At 29.6% G+C, this 18,618-nt stretch overlaps 1 protein-coding gene and 1 non-coding gene across 2 annotated transcripts; one reads left to right on the top strand and one right to left on the bottom strand.

Moving 5' to 3' along the window:
* Positions 1 to 717: 717 nt before the first annotated feature.
* LOC109816966 (uncharacterized) lies at positions 718 to 4,946 on the bottom strand. Its single transcript, XM_020382143.3, has 6 exons — positions 4,254 to 4,946; positions 4,025 to 4,148; positions 3,846 to 3,951; positions 2,335 to 2,371; positions 1,959 to 2,202; positions 718 to 1,109 (listed from the first exon to the last, which is right to left on the bottom strand). Exons 1-6 carry the CDS (start codon positions 4,506 to 4,508, stop codon positions 1,021 to 1,023), a joined length of 855 nt encoding a protein of 284 aa, XP_020237732.1. The 5' UTR covers positions 4,509 to 4,946; the 3' UTR covers positions 718 to 1,020.
* Positions 4,947 to 9,862: 4,916 nt separating this feature from the next.
* TRNAM-CAU (transfer RNA methionine (anticodon CAU)) lies at positions 9,863 to 9,947 on the top strand. The gene is given in 2 exon segments: positions 9,863 to 9,900; positions 9,912 to 9,947. It is a non-coding gene; the product is annotated as a tRNA-Met (tRNA).
* Positions 9,948 to 18,618: the final 8,671 nt, after the last annotated feature.

Genomic DNA, 18,618 nt, shown 5'->3' with positions numbered 1-18,618 from the left:
AAGAAGAAGAGATTAAAACAGGGTGTTCTATTTTGGTCTATCAGGGTGCTGAAATTAAGCCACTTCAATGTGATCTAGGACTTCAAAAATAACATTTTGCAAAGGTGGGAATGAAAAATTTGAATAAACCCCTAAATTAGTTAAGAAGTAATTTGATGACATTTTAATGGAAGAAATAAATTTGTCCCTCTTTACATAAATTAAAATGATGGTACGTTTCAATAATAGATGACCACATTAATGATTTTTATATTAAAAAATGATAGTATTTATATATTTTAGAAAGTTAAAATTACAAGTTCACTATAAATTAAATAATTTACTAGGTGTTTCGACAATAATGTCAATCATCATATTAGTAATGTCTACTTCAAATACTCATCATTAACTATCGATGTATCAAATGTCAATATATAATACATAATATTACTAATGTTGATCTACAGATTTATATTGACAGTTTAATTTTGGTTGGACAAGTATTACACTGAGAAAAATAATTTTAGCGTCTGATATTTTTTGGATGAACCTATGATATCTCTCAGTATGAAGTTAGGCACTAATCCATGAAATGTTAGGATTCATTTAAGGAGTTAATTTTATAGATATCATATGCTCTAGAACATGAGTACGTAGAATTGGGTTCACAAAACTGATTACTGATTGACCTGGTATAAACATAGGTCTGATTTTAGATGCGCGTGTCAGGCAAGAGTGTTGTACCGTGATATATAGTAGTTAATCTTAATATAATAGATTTATACATGGCAAATATTCATTTCACTTCTCACACTTGTACTTAATACGTCCTACATGCGTGTGTGTGAATAAGTGAAAGGAGAAGATAATGAAGAAGTTGATTAGTCCGTCTTTAGAAAATGTCATGTGGAGAACAGCTGAAGCATTATTTCCTAAAGCAAAAGCTTGTGGACTAAAAAAATTATGATATGATGTGGAAAAGGATGAGGAATTAATGTGATGAAATTTAACAGTTGAAACTTAGCAGGTATTATATATTTATTAGTTCTTCCCTTGAGTATTTGAACTTTCTGAAGTTATAGCTACTCCGGCTGCTGTTTCAGAGGAGGTACGTTGCTGACTCTGTGAATCTGATCAAGACCAACCATATAATAAACAATAATTAATAAAAGTTATGCTAAAACATAAAGATATATAAATAATGATTAGCAATTCATTTTTTTTCTTCATATTTTCTCATGTATGTCAGAGAAGCCAAATGCACTTCACAGCATCAGAATGATCAAAATCTGTGAAACGAAGTGCAAATAAATATGTACTACCCCATCACTTTTTTTATTGTTTCAATTGTACGTATATATATATATATATATATATATATATATATATATATATATATATATATATATATATATATATATATTTAAATTCTTTGAAATACAGAAGTTAGAAGTTGATCCAACCTAAGTTGTACTTACAAAGTGGAAGAGAAAGAAGGTTTTGTCTGGTTCGAAGTGTGATGGTTGTATTTATTCAAAACTAAAAATTACAGCACTGATATATACGATAGTATCTCTAACATGCAGTGTGGGCCAATGCAAGAATGACAGAACATTTGACTGCATTAAAGAATTAACCACAACAATTTTTTCCTACTGAAACCACATGCATGAGCATCCACTGTTACTTTACACGATGACTCTCTTTCCCTCTGTCATGACTTTCCACATTGACCCATTACACATCATACGAGTCATGGCACAGCTCATTCACATGGTTCTGTGGTTGCCCGTGTGGACCCCCAATGCCATATATATTGCAGCCAAATCATAATATATATCGTGTCAGTAAGTGCATCATAATTCATAAATCTCTGTCTCTCTCACTCGCGTATATCGTGTGAAATATATCATATATGTTATGTGATTAGAGGGAAGAATAATAAAATTAATTAAAGAAGAGAAGAGAATTAAAGCTACCATTAAGGGAAGGAAAGGGTTGCCTCATTGGTGATTGTTGGGGTGGACGATATCCAGAGAATGAGACTTCCATGGGCGTTGGGTAGTATAGATAGGAGCGATTTGCTTGGGGTGAAGAAAATGTGTTTCTTGGTGCTTGCAATGAATAACCATAGTAATATGGGGTGCTCATGGTTGAAGATGATGCTCCATAAAGTTGTTGATAGTATTGCGGTTGTTGAATCTGTGGGTTGTACAATGTGGCCTGTGTTCATACAATCATTAAGCTAACATTATCCGATTGTTCTCCACTCTATCACTACCTAATTTGAGATGTGATCATTTAAATCAAAATGTTTCCAATTAGTGAATGAGTGAGAAAAATTAACAGACTTACTTGGTACCCGTAATCAGCAGGAGTGTAGGTTGTATAGCTGCAAGAGTAAAGTTGAAAGGAATTTAATTATTGAGAAAATATGTAAATTAATTGCATTAGTGCATTTTTTCCTTTGAGAATAAGTAATGACTCAAAATGGCATTGACTGGTGAACTTAATATGTAATGTTTTTCCGGTAACTTCAGTAACGTCGTATATTGTCGTGGGCCCCACATTGATCAGTATATAAAGAGAGGAAGAAAAAGAGATCGATCAATGTTTGTATTGTGTGCCAATATGGAGTTCTGGTACGTATAGTCCCTAAGTTTTAATTTACTATGACTTCAGTCACTGCTTTCTTATAATAGATTGTGTTTCCCAATAAACAGAAAAGGAAGGAATACATAAACAATAAAATAGAAAGATTAGCTTTGATGTTAGTATCTCACGTAATAATTTCATTTTACGAAAGAGAAACATACAAAAACAATTATAGAAAGACACATTATTATTCATAGAAGTTTCATTAATTTTATTTTTGTATCTTTCTTTCTGTTTACATGACTTTGTTTTATGTATTACTAACGTTAAAATATAAAAAATAAAATAAAAAATACGGTGATATACTAAATTTCTAACATATTTGCATGCACACATACAGAGTCAGTGATGACTTGTAAACTGAAGTAATTAAACTTTAAACAGAGATACTATATATGCAACTCATCAAATTGATTATCAACCACCATATTTCATTATAATATCTTTGGCTTTAGTGTAAAGAATGCAACTAATGTTAATATTAACATATGCAACTAAATATAGTATTTTAGAGCCCTGAATAGTACAAGCTGGTGTGAAAATGACTCGATGGTTCAGATTCAGAACATGCAAAAGTACCGAAAGGCGTGGGATTTTATCTTGTACAAGATCATAAATCAAATTAATTGATGCAGGACCACACTGAGCATATATACACTATGCACCATCAGGGGTCACATATCTACCGGTCTGTATCTGTTATGACTAGCATTTTTACTATTACCATAATTGTATGTAACTATCTAAATCAAAGATACTATAAATATAAACATATAAAGTCTTGGTAAGCTTTATTTATAATTTATGAATTTTTAAATTTAAAAATATTTCGAGTTCTTCCAACACAAACAGAAAAATATATAGATTTACAGAAAGAATGAAGCGAAAAATATTAAATGCAAGTGACTAATAAGCTAAAAAATGCATTTGGTTAAGCATTATAAGAGTGAGTTGAGATTATGCAAAATAGAAGGTGCAATAATGCACGTTATGTGGATGGCAGAGCAACCTTTTCCCCTTTGTACTTGTATTTGGATATGATTTATAGGCTGACAGTGATTCCTACTATAACTGGTGAGGAGCAGTGAATAGCAACATATGCAGACAGTAAGATGTAGTGCGTCTATATGCACTTCCCCATTAACATCATGGACCAGTTCCTTTGACTCCAAATTATGATTTATTAATGAAACAAAGCTAACTCAACTCACCCATATGGTGGGTACAGAACAGGTGGTGGTGGTGGTGGTGGTGGTGGCAGCGACGGTGCTCCCGCTGCCGGTGCTGATCCTCCTCCACCTTGAACTATATTCCTCCCTGCCATAATAATTAACCTTGTCATATATACTACTAGTAATAGGGAATTAAAAAGAATGTAATGTAAATTAACCTCGGGGTGGTGAAGGTCGAGTCCTTCCCAGAGAAGCAATGTTACAATTTGCTGTTCTTCCATCTATTACTGGGTTTGGATCAGCACATGCCCTTCTTGCTGATTCCTGATCGCAGAATGTTACCTGTATAGGACATAATAAGAGGATGAAATAAAAAATAACGTGGTATTGAAGGTATGATGTATGGTAATGTTATGTAAATAATGAATGAAGGAGTGAACAACATACGAATCCGTAGCCTTTGGATTTTCCGGTGCTCTTGTCAGTGATTATGACAGCTTCAAGAATGTCTCCGAACTGCTCGAAATATTTGCGCATTTCTTCGGTGGGAGTCTCCCAGGCTAGTCCTCCCACGAACAATTTGGTGAACGTTGTGTCTCCGAACTGTGACCGATAATGTGGGTGGTGATGATGAGCCATGGCATCCAAAGAAGAAATGGGTGTCCTTGTTTGCGGATGGAGAGTCACTACCGTTTCACTCATTCTCTTTTCCCGGACCAAAATTCCATCAAACTTTTCTGCTTTCTACTATATATGTCATCCTCATCATTGCATTTCTAGAGGTTCAGAGAAAGAGAGGTGGGTATGGTTTATGATGATGTATTATGGTTATTATTTGATGGTTGTTTGGAAGGTTGATTGCAACAAAAGTATATATATATCGAGAGGGAAGAAATTTATTTATTTATTTATTTATATATATTAAAGAGAGAGAAAGAGAGAGATGTGACAGCTGCAAACTCTAATTTGGTGGCCATAACAGAAGTAAGAAAGACAATGGATTTGTGTAGTGTCGTGTGACAGCTGCGTATGTGTTTACTATCTCACTACGAGTGTCAACTGTGTCCGCACTGTCTCTGCATTAATATACTCTTACTCCCTTTTCGCCTCTCCTCCTCCTCTTCTTCATTCCTAGATTTTTAGCTTCGCTTTTTCTGTAACCAAAACCACATATATACCAAACTTCTCTATAATTTTTTTGACAACCATTCAGTCTGTACCGTCCTTATTTAAATTACCCTTTAACCAAAAAAAACGAGGAGATATGGAGCCTCTGACGTCTGACCATAATTCTTAGATGGGTCATTTCACATTTTTTAAAAAAAATTGTGCAAATAATGGATTGGAAGGACAAGGGTGCACGTTTAGCTGATGGAGTCACATTAAAAAAAAAATATATTGACATGAAACATATTTTTACTTTTTTATGTATGCATTTCAATGAAAAGGAAAAAAAGGTTGTCGTATTTCAGAGTTGACGGAACATTTTCCTTTGTTGAATGGGATGAAAACTTTTTTCTATCTACATCTTTCCCTGCGGTTTGTTACTACAGGAACCAAAAGTTAAGTATGGTGTAAAAAGTATTAAAAAAAAAATATTTTAATTTTGAATTTAACCTCTTGAGTTTCTTATCCCGTGTAATCGATTTTATTTGATTGTGGTAATAAGCGCGTACAGACATGCTAGGGTTATCAACTGCAGCAATCAATATTATTACACACCTTTTTCCTTTTATGTTGGGACCAAAATATATCCCACATGATCCCATGTTTGTATACCTGAATCCGCTAGTCAAAACTAATAGCAAATCCACCAACACGAAGCAAAACAGGATATAAATACACGCTTGAGTCGTTGATTAAATCATGTGAAAGCAAGGCATTTAGCGGCTAGCTAGCTGCGATGAAAACAAAATTAAATTCTGTTACGAATTATGTACCCATCAGCATCGTATGATTCCCTTGTCAATCGCGATTGGTGACGGTAACAATCTCTAATAACATGGCAGCGGCACATATGTATATTTTATTAATAATGGTAGACCATTATCTTGTCCAGAAGGGCACGAGAAATGAGAAGCAGAAAACATTATTAATATATAATAGTTTTGGATGATACATGTTTGGCACTCAGATGTTGTAGTAGAAGTTGGCTTTAATGATGATGTGTTGCATGAGTTTTAACAAGCGAGGCAGAGGCACATAGGGAGAAAGGAAGAGGGTCATTATCTAACTTGTTGGCAGCGTTAGGGACGAGGAGACAGCTATAGTTTTATGTTAAAATGAAATACAATAAGTTAGTCTCGTGAACTGGCAGTACTCTTCTCCACATGGGGTCATATGAGTGCTCAAGAGCTATGAGCTGGATTTCCATCCACTCAAAGGGTTTTAGGAAGCACATATGTGACCCCCCCAACCTGGCTTTTATGTTTCATCAACCAACACCCACCAATCAATGCCCATTTTAACTAGCAAATATTTCTGCCTGCATATGCTTCTTATCTTTCACCTCATAAACCATCATTTTCTTCCTCTTTCATTTCTTCTAACCACTCTAGATGCTTCTTTTGGACACCCAATCATGTACTCTTCTAACTCCCAAAACGTCTACAATTTACATCATTTTCTCCCCTTATTATTATTTTCAAACAAATTTCATATCTATTTCTCTCAAACTATCATAAAGACCTTTCACAATCTAAAAGATAAGGTGTAAATATATTATTGGTCAATAAAATATGATTTTGACCCTTATAATTTTACAAATTTTACCATTTAATTCCTATAATTAAAAGATCACATTTTTGTTTTTATACATAATATTTTTGTCTCTTTTTAGTTTATATAGTTACATAAATTTTATCGTTTAATCTCTATAAAAATAAACGACAAAAATTAGAAGGGGGAATAAAATGATATATATATATATATATATAAATTAAAATAGAATATTTTTAATTATAGAAATTTAAAGTAAAATTTATGAAATTATAAGAAACAAAAAAATTATTGAATAATAAAATATTTAATATCGATATAATGTGATAGTATGATATAATTGATAAATAATTTTATTTTATTTTTTTTATTAATGAACTAGCTTAAAAAGGGGGAAAAACTAATGAGAAAATAAAGTAGTTGAAATTTGAAAATCAGCCATAAGCGAGATCGAAAGAAAATCAAGAGAAGCAGAAAAGATCCTTGAACTTAGATCATTTGAGAGACCGAATATGACAAGAGCACCAATTCATCCATTTATATCTCTGAAAATATGCTCACAACTGAAAGACAAAGTGAGGAGTGTGAAATATTTAATATAGCTTGAAAAAGACTATGGCAAGGATGAAGATGATCGATGACATCTTTCGAGAGACCGATAGTTATGTTTCATGTAGTTAGGAGTTCAGTTCCCAAATTAGTACATATAGAAGACCATCTTTTGATTTCTTAAATAGAACCTGAAAGATTAATCTATGCATTGGACTTGGGATACTCAACTTGAAAGAAAAAAAAAAAAAAAGATTAGATTGTCATTTAATATATTAGGTTTTAGTAATTAGAAAGATATGACAAAGATTTGTGAGGGGTACTTAAATTCAGGTAGATAGCTATTGCATTTGAGGTAGAAAAAATAAATTGTACTTGAAGTGAGCCATTGAGGGTATCTTTGTATGATTTCGAGTGTAATTGAAGAAATTACTGTGGTAAGCTTGTTGAATGATATTTTGGTTTGCATTGTTCTGCAATATCAACAACGCCAACAAGAGCTTGAAAGAGTGTAGCAAAGGAATCCAATCCATTTGATCGTGTACCCCGACCTCATTTATATTTTTCCCATGAACAATCGATAGGAACCTCTTTCTTCAAGAATGGAAGAACTGTTGTTACGAAAAGAGACATAAATTGTATGATTCAGGAACACATCATTACTTTCATTGGGGTCTACCAGTTTTCTTTTTAATATTTTACAGTAGCAATTTAAGTCTTTCTCAATCATGACATAACAACTTTCTACTCTTAGAGAGAAAAAACATACACATAAGCTATTTTATATGGGTATTTGTTATGATACACTTACCTTAACTTCTATATATATTTTTTTCTATTTCCCTTTTACTTTCTGATTATATCATCTGTCGAATCTTTTATTTTCTTTTTTTTATTTCTCTCATTCTCTGGTATCCACCTTTTAGCTTATGCATCACATGATTAAAGCAGTTTAATTATAATAAATACCACAGAAAACAACGATTAATGATGTAATAGTTGAATGAAAGCGTAAAATTTACATTATCGTAACATAACATTTGAGTTAAACTCCAAATTTATTTTTTTAAAATTTTCCTTTCCCTTTTTACAAAAAGTTACGTTCTTTTTACACAATCGGAGAAATCATGGATAACTTGGAATTAAAAAAAAAACTTTTTAATTGAATATTTGGTTCAGATTCTTTTATAGAGAAATCCTCATAAAATTGTTTAATTAAAAATAATATTAATTTAAATTTATTGAATATTTAACTGAATTTGTCACAAAATTAAAGAATAAACGATTTAAAAGGAACAATAGATGTAAAACTATCTTATTTCTTAATTAAAAATAATATTAATTTGATTTAATATGTTACAAAATAAAGAAGAGATATCCACCAAATAAATAAATAAGAGATGATTTAAAAGACATAATACATATATTACCTAACCCTTAGAAATGAAGGCGTGAATTTGTTATATTAGAACAAAATATATAACTCTTGTGTAATAATTTTGAGAAAGAAATGTCAAGATATATATAACATCACCAAACATGCATTAATTGCGTGATTAACTTTTGTTGCACAATGCAGTTCTTCATCGACAGTATTAAATAAGCAACAAACAGCAATTAGAAGTCCAAGACATGAAGCACCCATATCAGTAGAAAGTCAAGTAAGAAAATGGGTTAATGGTCCAAAGAGCAAAAGAATATTGAAAAGTTAAATTTTTAACCCTTAATCAATTTCAAGATGGTTAATTAAATCTACCGTATCATCAAAATCCATAATTTTTTGTGAGAAAACTTTTAAGCTACAAGTGTAGAAGGTTAGAGTTTTTTTTTTTTTAATCACATTAAATTGCACCTCACCATTTTATTAAAATGAATTGACTCATAAAGCATTTGAATGAAATCACTAAATCAGTTCAAAACTAAACCATTTTTATAAATATATTCATAACCGATTTTAAAATCAAACCAATTTGAATTAATTTTAAGAACTGAATTAATTTTTCAAAAATTATGAACAAAATCATAATTAATGTACTCTTTAGAGACAAATCAAAGATCTTTTACTAGTCAAGACACTTAACTCAAAAACTAATTAAATAAACAAACACATCATAATAAGTAGAAAATTGTTTATTTTATTAAAAAAATTAAAAGAAGAAAGTTTGCACAAACAAACTTCAAGAGGTCAAACTCAAAAATATTATAAAAAAAAACTATAATTGTTATGTAAAAAATTAATTATAAAATATCATTTGATAACTAACACCATTAAAAAGTAAAAAATAGGAAAAGCAAAAACGAAGACTTACTCAAACATTTTGAGGTACTATAAATCATTAGACTATGAGATGTGAGACATAAATAAATTATTTTTAATTAATTTTATTTCGTTATTTAAAAAATGGTGTATTGGTTCATCAAACTTAATTACTAATGCAATTTGATTTTTAAAATTCATTTTGTATAAACAATGTGGTTTTATTTTTTTCAAACTGATTATGACTTAGTTGATTTCAAATTTAAATCAATTCATTTGATTTTTTTTTTTTTTCACATCCCTATCTTACACCCAATATAGAAAGAGTCCTAAGCAGTGACAAAATGAAATGGGCTATAATGATATCTATTCAAATTGTGAGCTTCCAAAATTGAATTTCAAAGGCTTGGACCAAAGAAAAAGGCCCCTTCAAGAAATAGCATCTCACATTGTAGTTGGGCTTAAAGCTGAACCCTATAAACAAAGAAGAACCCTTTTTCATGTTATAATTTACCTACAACTCACATAAGCTGGGGTGGTGGCGCAGTTGGCTAGCGCGTAGGTCTCATAGCTTCTGAGTAATCCTGAGGTCGAGAGTTCGAGCCTCTCTCACCCCAAAAGCCAATTTTTAAAGTTTTTTCATCACCCCTTATTAAACTGGAGTTAATTTAACAATGCTTACCGTTACAAGCCCAATTTTAAATTTTGGGCCAATAGATTCGCAAAGGTTTAGTTTAGGATCTAAAGATACCCAAAGCACTCAACAATTTCTTCTGATCCTCTCCTTCTATTACTATACCATATATATTAGGGCTTGCTATTTGCACCTCTACAGTACACTTCGTTACCCTTCCATTTCCTACCCCCACTCTCTTTTGTGTATCCCTCACCCTCGTCCCTGCATCTTCATTTTCACGTTCACTCCTTTTTTTATACCACTTTTTATATATTCTCTTTTAACTTCTTTTTTGTTTTGCTTTTTTTTTTCTTCACATACCGCCGATTTAACAGAAATTAATTTCTCTTGTATATGTCTGCATGAAAGAAACTAATTTTTGTTATATATTTGGATTAAATATATAATAAAAACAAGTTTTTATATTCTCATAAAATATGACCAAAAAAATTGTTTTTTTTTTTTAATTATAGTGACTGTACGGAAGCGTAGCGAATTATTCTTTTCTTAAATGAATTGATTTAGATTGAGTGGTCAGGTAATTTTTTGTCTTTTTTAGAATAAATTATATCAAAATAAATTTGCTATATTATAATTTTAAAATATAATCAGATTAATATTCTTTTATATTAAAGAGATTTTTTTTGAAGAAAAAAAAAAAGCAATGTCGTAATTGAATTGTTTGGTGAAATAAAAATAAGTCACCAGTCGAACCAATTAAAGTGGAGTTGGTTAGTGTAAACCATAAATCAACTTAGTTATCAAAAGTAATGCATATTTTTCAAATTAGTTTGGAATAAATGATGGTATTGTCAAATCAGATCCTTAATTTTACGCCGCCCCTACCTCTCCCCCATCTTCATCAAACATAGATACATTAATTCATGCTGATTGATTCAATTATTTTTTTCTAATTAACAAGGAATATATATTGTTATATATATTGTTGTTCTTATTATTATATTTTAAAATTTTCACTCATATTGTACTTATATAATTCTCTACTTAAAAGAATTGCTCATTAAAATAAATACTCTTATATTTTTTTTTTTTTACCGAACTCTTTTATAATTTGAGTATTTATATGTTCTTTTAAGTTAGTGAATATACCAAAAAATAAAAATTTAAAATAATGAATTCATTAATAATTTTTAAAATTAGTAAATAATTTAAAAATAAACTAAATCTTCAAAATATTAATTATTTTAAGAGTAAATTCTTTTAACACTTAAAAAGACATCACATGCATATATCTTTGTAAGAAAAGAAGTTAATATAAGCATTAAAAATTAAAGATATTGAGGTAAGGCCATTGATTAAGGAATCGTTAAGTAAAATTTTTTTTTAAAAGTTACAATAAAGTTACACACTACACAGGGAAAGTGCATGTGTTATTTCACTTTTTAATAAATAAAAAAAAACTATTCTAATTTCTTAACCACGAATATTAATTGGTTAGCATTTTCCTAAAATTATAACCGTTTTGAAAAGAGAAGTGCAACGGAAATAAAAGAAAGAGATAAAGAATTAAACTATAGATTATTTTTTGGTGGGTCAATGAGAGTATGATACTATAGATGAGGTGATGTTTGTGGTAGATGCACTCTTGAATAAAGGATACAATCCCTTTTGAAGTGAGTTTTTGGCTTTTGTTTTATGTTGGGGTCCTTCTTGGAGGTTGGGAGTGTACCACAAAGAATACTACATCTCAAGTTAAACGGTACTTATCCTATAGCTCGCATTTATTCATATCCTCTTTTCCCATCATGATACGAGTGAAGCTCGTTCCCATTTCTGTACATGATTTAACATGCATTTAGTTACTTGATTATGACGTACATTAAGTAACATTATTGACACAGATGCTCTCTCTCTCTCTCTCTCTCTCGGTCACATTCTTCAGAAATTCAAGGTTAGCATAGTAAACAAATTAGGACATATATAAATTCCCCAAGTTATATATATCTATATATTGGTTGTAGCCCTCCATTCATTCTACTGTTGTTAAGAAATCTTTGTAGTTGTATTCATCAAATCAAGTGAAAATATCACATGCAAAGCGGGGTCGTGATGCTCCTTGGTACCCAAATTAAGGTGACATGGCTTGGTTGCGTCTTGTGCAATGATCAAGTGTAGCTAGTGACATTTGCAAAGCAGCACTACACGTTATGAATGAGACATTCCAAGAAATGGCTGCCATGACAATATGAGTGTGGGAGTGGCCAAAGTAGGGTAAGTTTTTAGGACCAATAATCAACTAAAGAGATTTTGATCCCCATGTGCTGCGGTAAATTAAGCAAGTATGTGAGTACTTTCAATAAGGGGGACCATGAGGTACAAAAATAACAATGTCTAGCATCTAAAGGAGTATTTAATTGCCGGGGCCAATGGGCAAATATTGCTTGGGCCCGATTTTGAAACCTGATTGTTGTCACTTTCATAGATTTCCAACTGTTTTTTTACGTTCTTAGCTTATACGACCCTACACTTAATCCTCATCCACATATGTTTCTAGGTTTTTCGGATTCATACTGATTATTCATTAAGATTCATTTAAAAAATATGCTTATGGAAAGCCAGCTGCAGCTTCATATTTTGCATTATTACTTGGACCGATTAGGGTTTTTTTGAGTTATACTATTAGTACTAGTTGGAGGTTAAGACTTAAGAATAGCAAGAACGCGCTCGTGAGTAGATATATAGGCCAATACTTCCATTGAAAACTACAAGTCTACGTACAATATTAATAGCAGGAAGGATACACGATGTACCCTATCCTTTTAAATTTATTGCATTTTTTTTATTAATTAATGATACAACGATCCTTGCATGATATCAAAAAGATAATGAAGATTACACTCACGCAGCCCTTCCTAACGGAAAAGGGAATTTAATGAAGAAAACAAAATTCCACAGCAGCGTGTTGGCCAAGTTCATGGACACACACATACATTGAAGAAGATTTGCTTTCTCACACATTTGAAATCTTCAAGGATTGGGAAAGTTCCAAATCCACACATCCTATCAAAGTCTTGTTTTCGTGTGAAAAAAAATTTCACATGATTTGAGAATCAAATTCAAAAATAATTTATAAACACTCTTTTTTTTTTTAACTTCAATCTTTTTAAAATAAAACCTTCATAAATTATCAAGTGTTTAAGATACTCTTACCCCTTAATGGATTAAAAGACTGTAATAGGCTTGTTTTTTCCATTTAACTATTTGAAATCTTAGCTTGTAAATAAAAATAGTTTTTTTTTTCACATGTTGATTGATGATGTTTATGGGTGTTCATTTAATGCTATTGAGTTATGGTGTTTACATATTGTTTTGGTTCATGAACATGTGTTCCAAAATTGGCAATCAAGGCCTGTATTGACAGGATATAATTTTCATTAATTAAACATTATTTTCATATTAATTTTTCATATCTTATAACAGAGCTTATAATTTCCATATAAAAGAGTTGATAACTGTGTTTGCATTGCTACATTAAATCAACATGCATGCAAAAACAGGCATTGTAAAAGCTGGCGCTCAGTCTCTGCTTTGCCCAACAGATGGTACAAGAAAACAGTAATATTCTTTTACTTTTTAGCCACAGTGAGTCAGGAATCGTTCCGATAGTAAAAAGCATAATTATTGTTAATTATTCTGAAAATGATTATGACTAATCCCTGTATATGGTACACTAAATACAAATAATCCAGAGATATATATAATAATGGTGTGATGTGTCGGAAATGGGTGTCCATACCAACACAATTTTCAACAGGTTAATCAATTGAGTTTTCTTTAATTTCACAAATTAATTAGATAATACTACTATTATGTATAAATGTTTATTTAAGTTATGTTTGGGTAAATATTTTCACAAACACCTCTGAAAAGAATATACGACACGAGTACAACAAAGATGCACAATATGAAAAACTCCTAAAATTTTAAGATCGATATATGCTTGGCATATTTTAAATAAATCCACGGTATTTTTAAAAAGACATTAATTATATTTCCCATTAACAAATAACTATATTAGTGGCTGGTGATGATAATTATATATCTTTTTCTTACCCATCTCAAAATATTTTTTCCCAGAAAACATACCTAAAAATTACACATTTTTTCTTAATCCATGCAAGAATATCACAAAAATGCCATTAGACCTATTTGAAATAACTGTTGGAACTTGCTTGGATATAATATAGAAGAGTTTTTAAGAGGCTTTATTAAAGAAAAAAAAAACTTTATTTTTAATAAAAAAAACTCAAAAAAATTCTTCTAAATTTATATTCAAATATATTCTTACTCTTTACACCTAAAATGTGTGGTGGTGTAAAATTTATTACGAGATAGAAGAAAATAAACACAAAATTTATATAACTTTTAAGCGATTCTCTGATCTCTACTGATTCTCTTTGTATAATTATATAATTAAAATTACATTTTTCAATTTCATAACAAGAAAAAATTACCCTCTTGCTAAATAGTAAATACATCCCTATATGGTAAAATGAACAGTTTATAGAGTGTTGACTTTATACTTTTCATATTAATAACTCTCTTTTTTTATTTTATAAAATTTAAACGTTAAATTTTAAAGTTCTCATAAAGAATGTCAAATCTTTATTATTTTATGAAATTTAAATATAAAATTAATATTACTTCGGATTACTTTATTTGAATGAATAATATGTAATTTAAAATATATGTATATTTATTATTAAAATATTTTTTTAAAATATATAAACTATTTAAAAGTTGTATTTAATTATGTAAAGATTAATATTATATAATTTAAGGATATTAAATGGATTTAAAAAATTATTAAAAAATATATTAATTTTTTTAAGGAATAAAAATTCGTTTAATGTACATTGGGATACAATATTTTCATATTCGTTATGAGCTTTTTAAAAATGGTTATAGATACTCCCTCCATTTCAAAAGTTTTGGTCTTTTAACTTTTTATATATAGATTCAGAAATATTTACTTTTTAAACATATCTAGACCAAATTACTCTGAAAAGTAATATTAATGTTTCACTTAATGTAATCTTAATTACTCAACTATATATAAGGATATAATTGATAAAAATTATAAAATGATATATTTAAATCCTAAAAGATCCAAAGTTTTTTAAATAAAAAATAAAAAAGCTAAAATAGACCCAAAATTTTTAAATTAGGGGAGAATTATTTATATCTAAAAAAATACTACTACTTCATTTTAATTAATTTTTATTCCTATGATGAAAGGTGAAAAGTTATATTCTTATAGAAATATGCAAATATATTTTCTGTCAATTATAACTTTCATTTTAATCTTAATTTTTATTTTAATCATTTTGAATTTAAAAATATTTACAAGAATAAAATTTAAATAAACTCATTTTTTTAATTTAGTCTTTTTATTTAGAAATATTTCAGTTTAGTCTGAATAATATTATTAATTATAGTACTCTCTTATAAGGTTACTTTTGAAAATCAATATTATAAACGTGACCTTCAATATGGCTTAGTTAACCGACACTCTTATATATCACCACATGGAATCGATCAAAGCAACAAATTTTGGACTCAAGTGATTCATATATGGTCCTACTTACAGCTCAGATTAATATTGCTTCATGTGCTAACAATTTGATTTATTAATGGTTGATATATAACATTGTTTGCTTTAAACATGATTTATTAATCTTTATAAAAAAATAAAAAATTAGAAACTAAAGAGATTGTTTTGTTTCGTTTCTTCAATTACAATAGAGAAACACATTTTTTATGCAATTTTGGCCAATTAAAAAGAATCACACGCCAAAGCATATTAGAGCACAAGTTTTCAGCTCAATGCTAATTATTTCCTACCCAGGTAAGCTTCATTATATATATCCTAAGAACTCAACTGCACTAATTATCTGAATATTGCACTTTTCATCGAATTCCATTTCTCCATGGCATAAAATTATTGAAGAATCTAGCCACCAGTGCTCGATGAGGCATAGATCTACAACTTGAGCTAGGCATTAGTCAAACCATTATTGAAGAAGAAAGACCAATGCCGACCTCACATGAAATGTTTTGACCTTCTTAGATAATATTAATGCCTTCCATTCTCCAATAAATTCTCTACCCATTATCACTCACAAGTCACAAGGCACATTAAAGTCAAATGAGCTAGGATCTAGATTTTCGCAATTGCAAATTGTTTGTGTTACATCAATCTTAATATTAATGCTAATCCATGTTTTTAGGATATTAATTAAGAAATTAAAATCAAAATTTTATAGTATTAGAATGTGCTGTTATATATATCGTGATTTTTAATGGATTAATATTGATCCAGCATAACTTTTAATGAAAAATATTTATTAATTTCTTGACATTAATTAACAAGACGCATAATAAAAATACATCCACTTGTTTTATTTTTCTATTGCAGCAATTATTGATTGCGGATCTCCAAAAGCTTGACAATAATGATAAACCATAAGGTCTGAAGTTTGAATAAAGTTTTGACTTAATTTAACTGCAGAAATTACCTCAATAGTTGACTTGATTACATCCAGTATCCACGCATAACCAGCATTTGACTGTATCTTTGGTAAAGTTCCACATCCCATGCAAATGTTATTTTACACACCGTGGGGGAAAAAAATAGATTCCTTGCCCATTAATAAACTTGTTCTATTCTTATATTCTAAAGTTTAGGAATAAGAACGGTCAAGAAAATGATATTCCAATTTCAATCACACAATGGCATATATCCTTGTAAGAAATAGTAAGCTGAAAGAATTTAGATATGTTCCTGTATTATATATATCAAATATACATTTCTTAAAAAAATAAAACACTGGACTGAAAACCCTTGAGAGACATCCTCATAACAAGATATCCGGGTCAAGGAATTTCACAAATGTGATATTGTTAAATATTTAATTAAGTGGTGATATTATATATATATATATATATATATATATATATATATATATCAAGTATTCTGTTAATACCTATTATTTGTTTTTCTATCTTTCTTTTTGTCATAGACATATCATATGATTCATATCATCTATCAACCTATACTTGTATAATTTTTTTTCTGTCTTAGGTGTTAACTAGCATTGGTGTCTATTAATCTTTTTCGATATTATAACCCAAAAGGAAAAAAAAAAAAGAAAAAAAGAAAGAAGATGCATATATTAAAAAAGTTTTAGAATAGTAGATTTGAATTAACTCAACTCTATAAAATTAATTTTTAAGGTAAAGATTGCTCTTCATTTATATATACTATTGGGCTTGGTATGTAGATAAATGGTGGATGAATAATTTTTAATAATTTAGGATAGGTAATCTTTTTTTAAAGATTTAGGATAGGTAGTTCTTTTTTAAGGATTTAAGACAGTTCTGATATCATTTTAAAATAGTGAATTTGAACCTAATTCAATTATCATCTTAAAATAGTGGATTTGAACCTAATTCAATCTTACAAAATTGACTTATAAGATGAGGATTATTCTCCACTTATATACACTATTGAACTTAGTATATGGATAAATGATAAGTGGATATTTTTTAATAATCTAAGATAAATGACCATTTTTTAAGAATCTACTCTTTTTTAAAGATCTAAGATGGTTCTAATATAATCTTAAAATAATAGATTTGATCTTAACTCAATTCTACAAAATTAGTTTATAAAATGATGATTATTTTTCACTTATATATTATATGATTGTTTAATCTTTAGTCGGTGGGAAAGTTAATTTTTTCCAAATAAAAAGATAAAACAAAGAGGGATCCGGGTAGTTACCCCCACAACGGCAGAGCTTTTGGCAAAAAGGATTGCAGTGAATGGTATGTAATTGTACAGATTGCAGTGAAGAACAGAAAAAGAAACGCACTCCTGCAGTAGTACGGCTTTTTTTTTGGTGCACACGCAAAGAAGAATTGGTGCATGTTTGATTTTAATATGTAAGCTCTCAATGGATAAGTCTTCGTATGAAATATTATCTCCCTTGAAATGGGTAATTTGTTATCATCTCTAATAAATGTGCTGAGTCAATTCTTTGACTTTGTTGGATTAATTGTTGCTCGATCAGTGCTATGTAAATAACGATTTTATTATTAATTTGTTACCATCTTTCTATTTTCACTTACTTCTTGTATGTCACTTACTTTCTTAATTTTATTATTGAATTAACGATTTTTTGTATGTCTTATGTATGTCATCCTCTAATATTTCAGGAAATGACATCAAGCCTGTACTTAACGTGGTGAATCCTCAACACAAGTGAGTTTTTAGAGAATTGATGCTTGTTTCAGCTTTGTTTGCTAGTTGTTTTTTGTAATTATTGTAGAACTACATGATCCTAGTATATACCCACACACTTACAGTATTATAGAAGAGTATTTAGAAAGTCGATTTCTAGTAGAACCCAATAATTACTTGAGTGCTTATGGTCCACCGCTCAATCTTTTCAATTCTTGTATCCACAATCAACAATGCTAGGTAGCTGAATTGTATGTCACCAAATGACAAACTCTTCTCAACTTCTCTTCCCTGAATAATTTCACTCATTACTAATTTAAGTAACCGACCTATCAAACAATTGTGG

The sequence above is a fragment of the Cajanus cajan genome, chromosome 6, assembly GCF_000230855.2.
Source record: "Cajanus cajan strain Asha chromosome 6, NIPB_CcT2T_4, whole genome shotgun sequence".
NCBI classification, from domain to species: Eukaryota; Viridiplantae; Streptophyta; class Magnoliopsida; order Fabales; family Fabaceae; genus Cajanus; species Cajanus cajan.
This window is presented reverse-complemented; position numbering and strand designations above follow the sequence as displayed.

Excerpts from the sequence above, each read along its gene's own strand:
- LOC109816966 (XM_020382143.3), bottom strand. The coding sequence starts at position 4,508 with ATGAGTGAAACGGTAGTGACTCTCCATCCGCAAACAAGGACACCCATT. Across the intron at positions 2,372-3,845 it reads GTTCTGTACCCACCATATGG|CTATACAACCTACACTCCTG; the intron begins GTGAGTTGAGTT and ends TTACTCTTGCAG. Across the intron at positions 1,110-1,958 it reads ACCCTTTCCTTCCCTTAATG|ATTCACAGAGTCAGCAACGT; the intron begins GTAGCTTTAATT and ends GGTCTTGATCAG.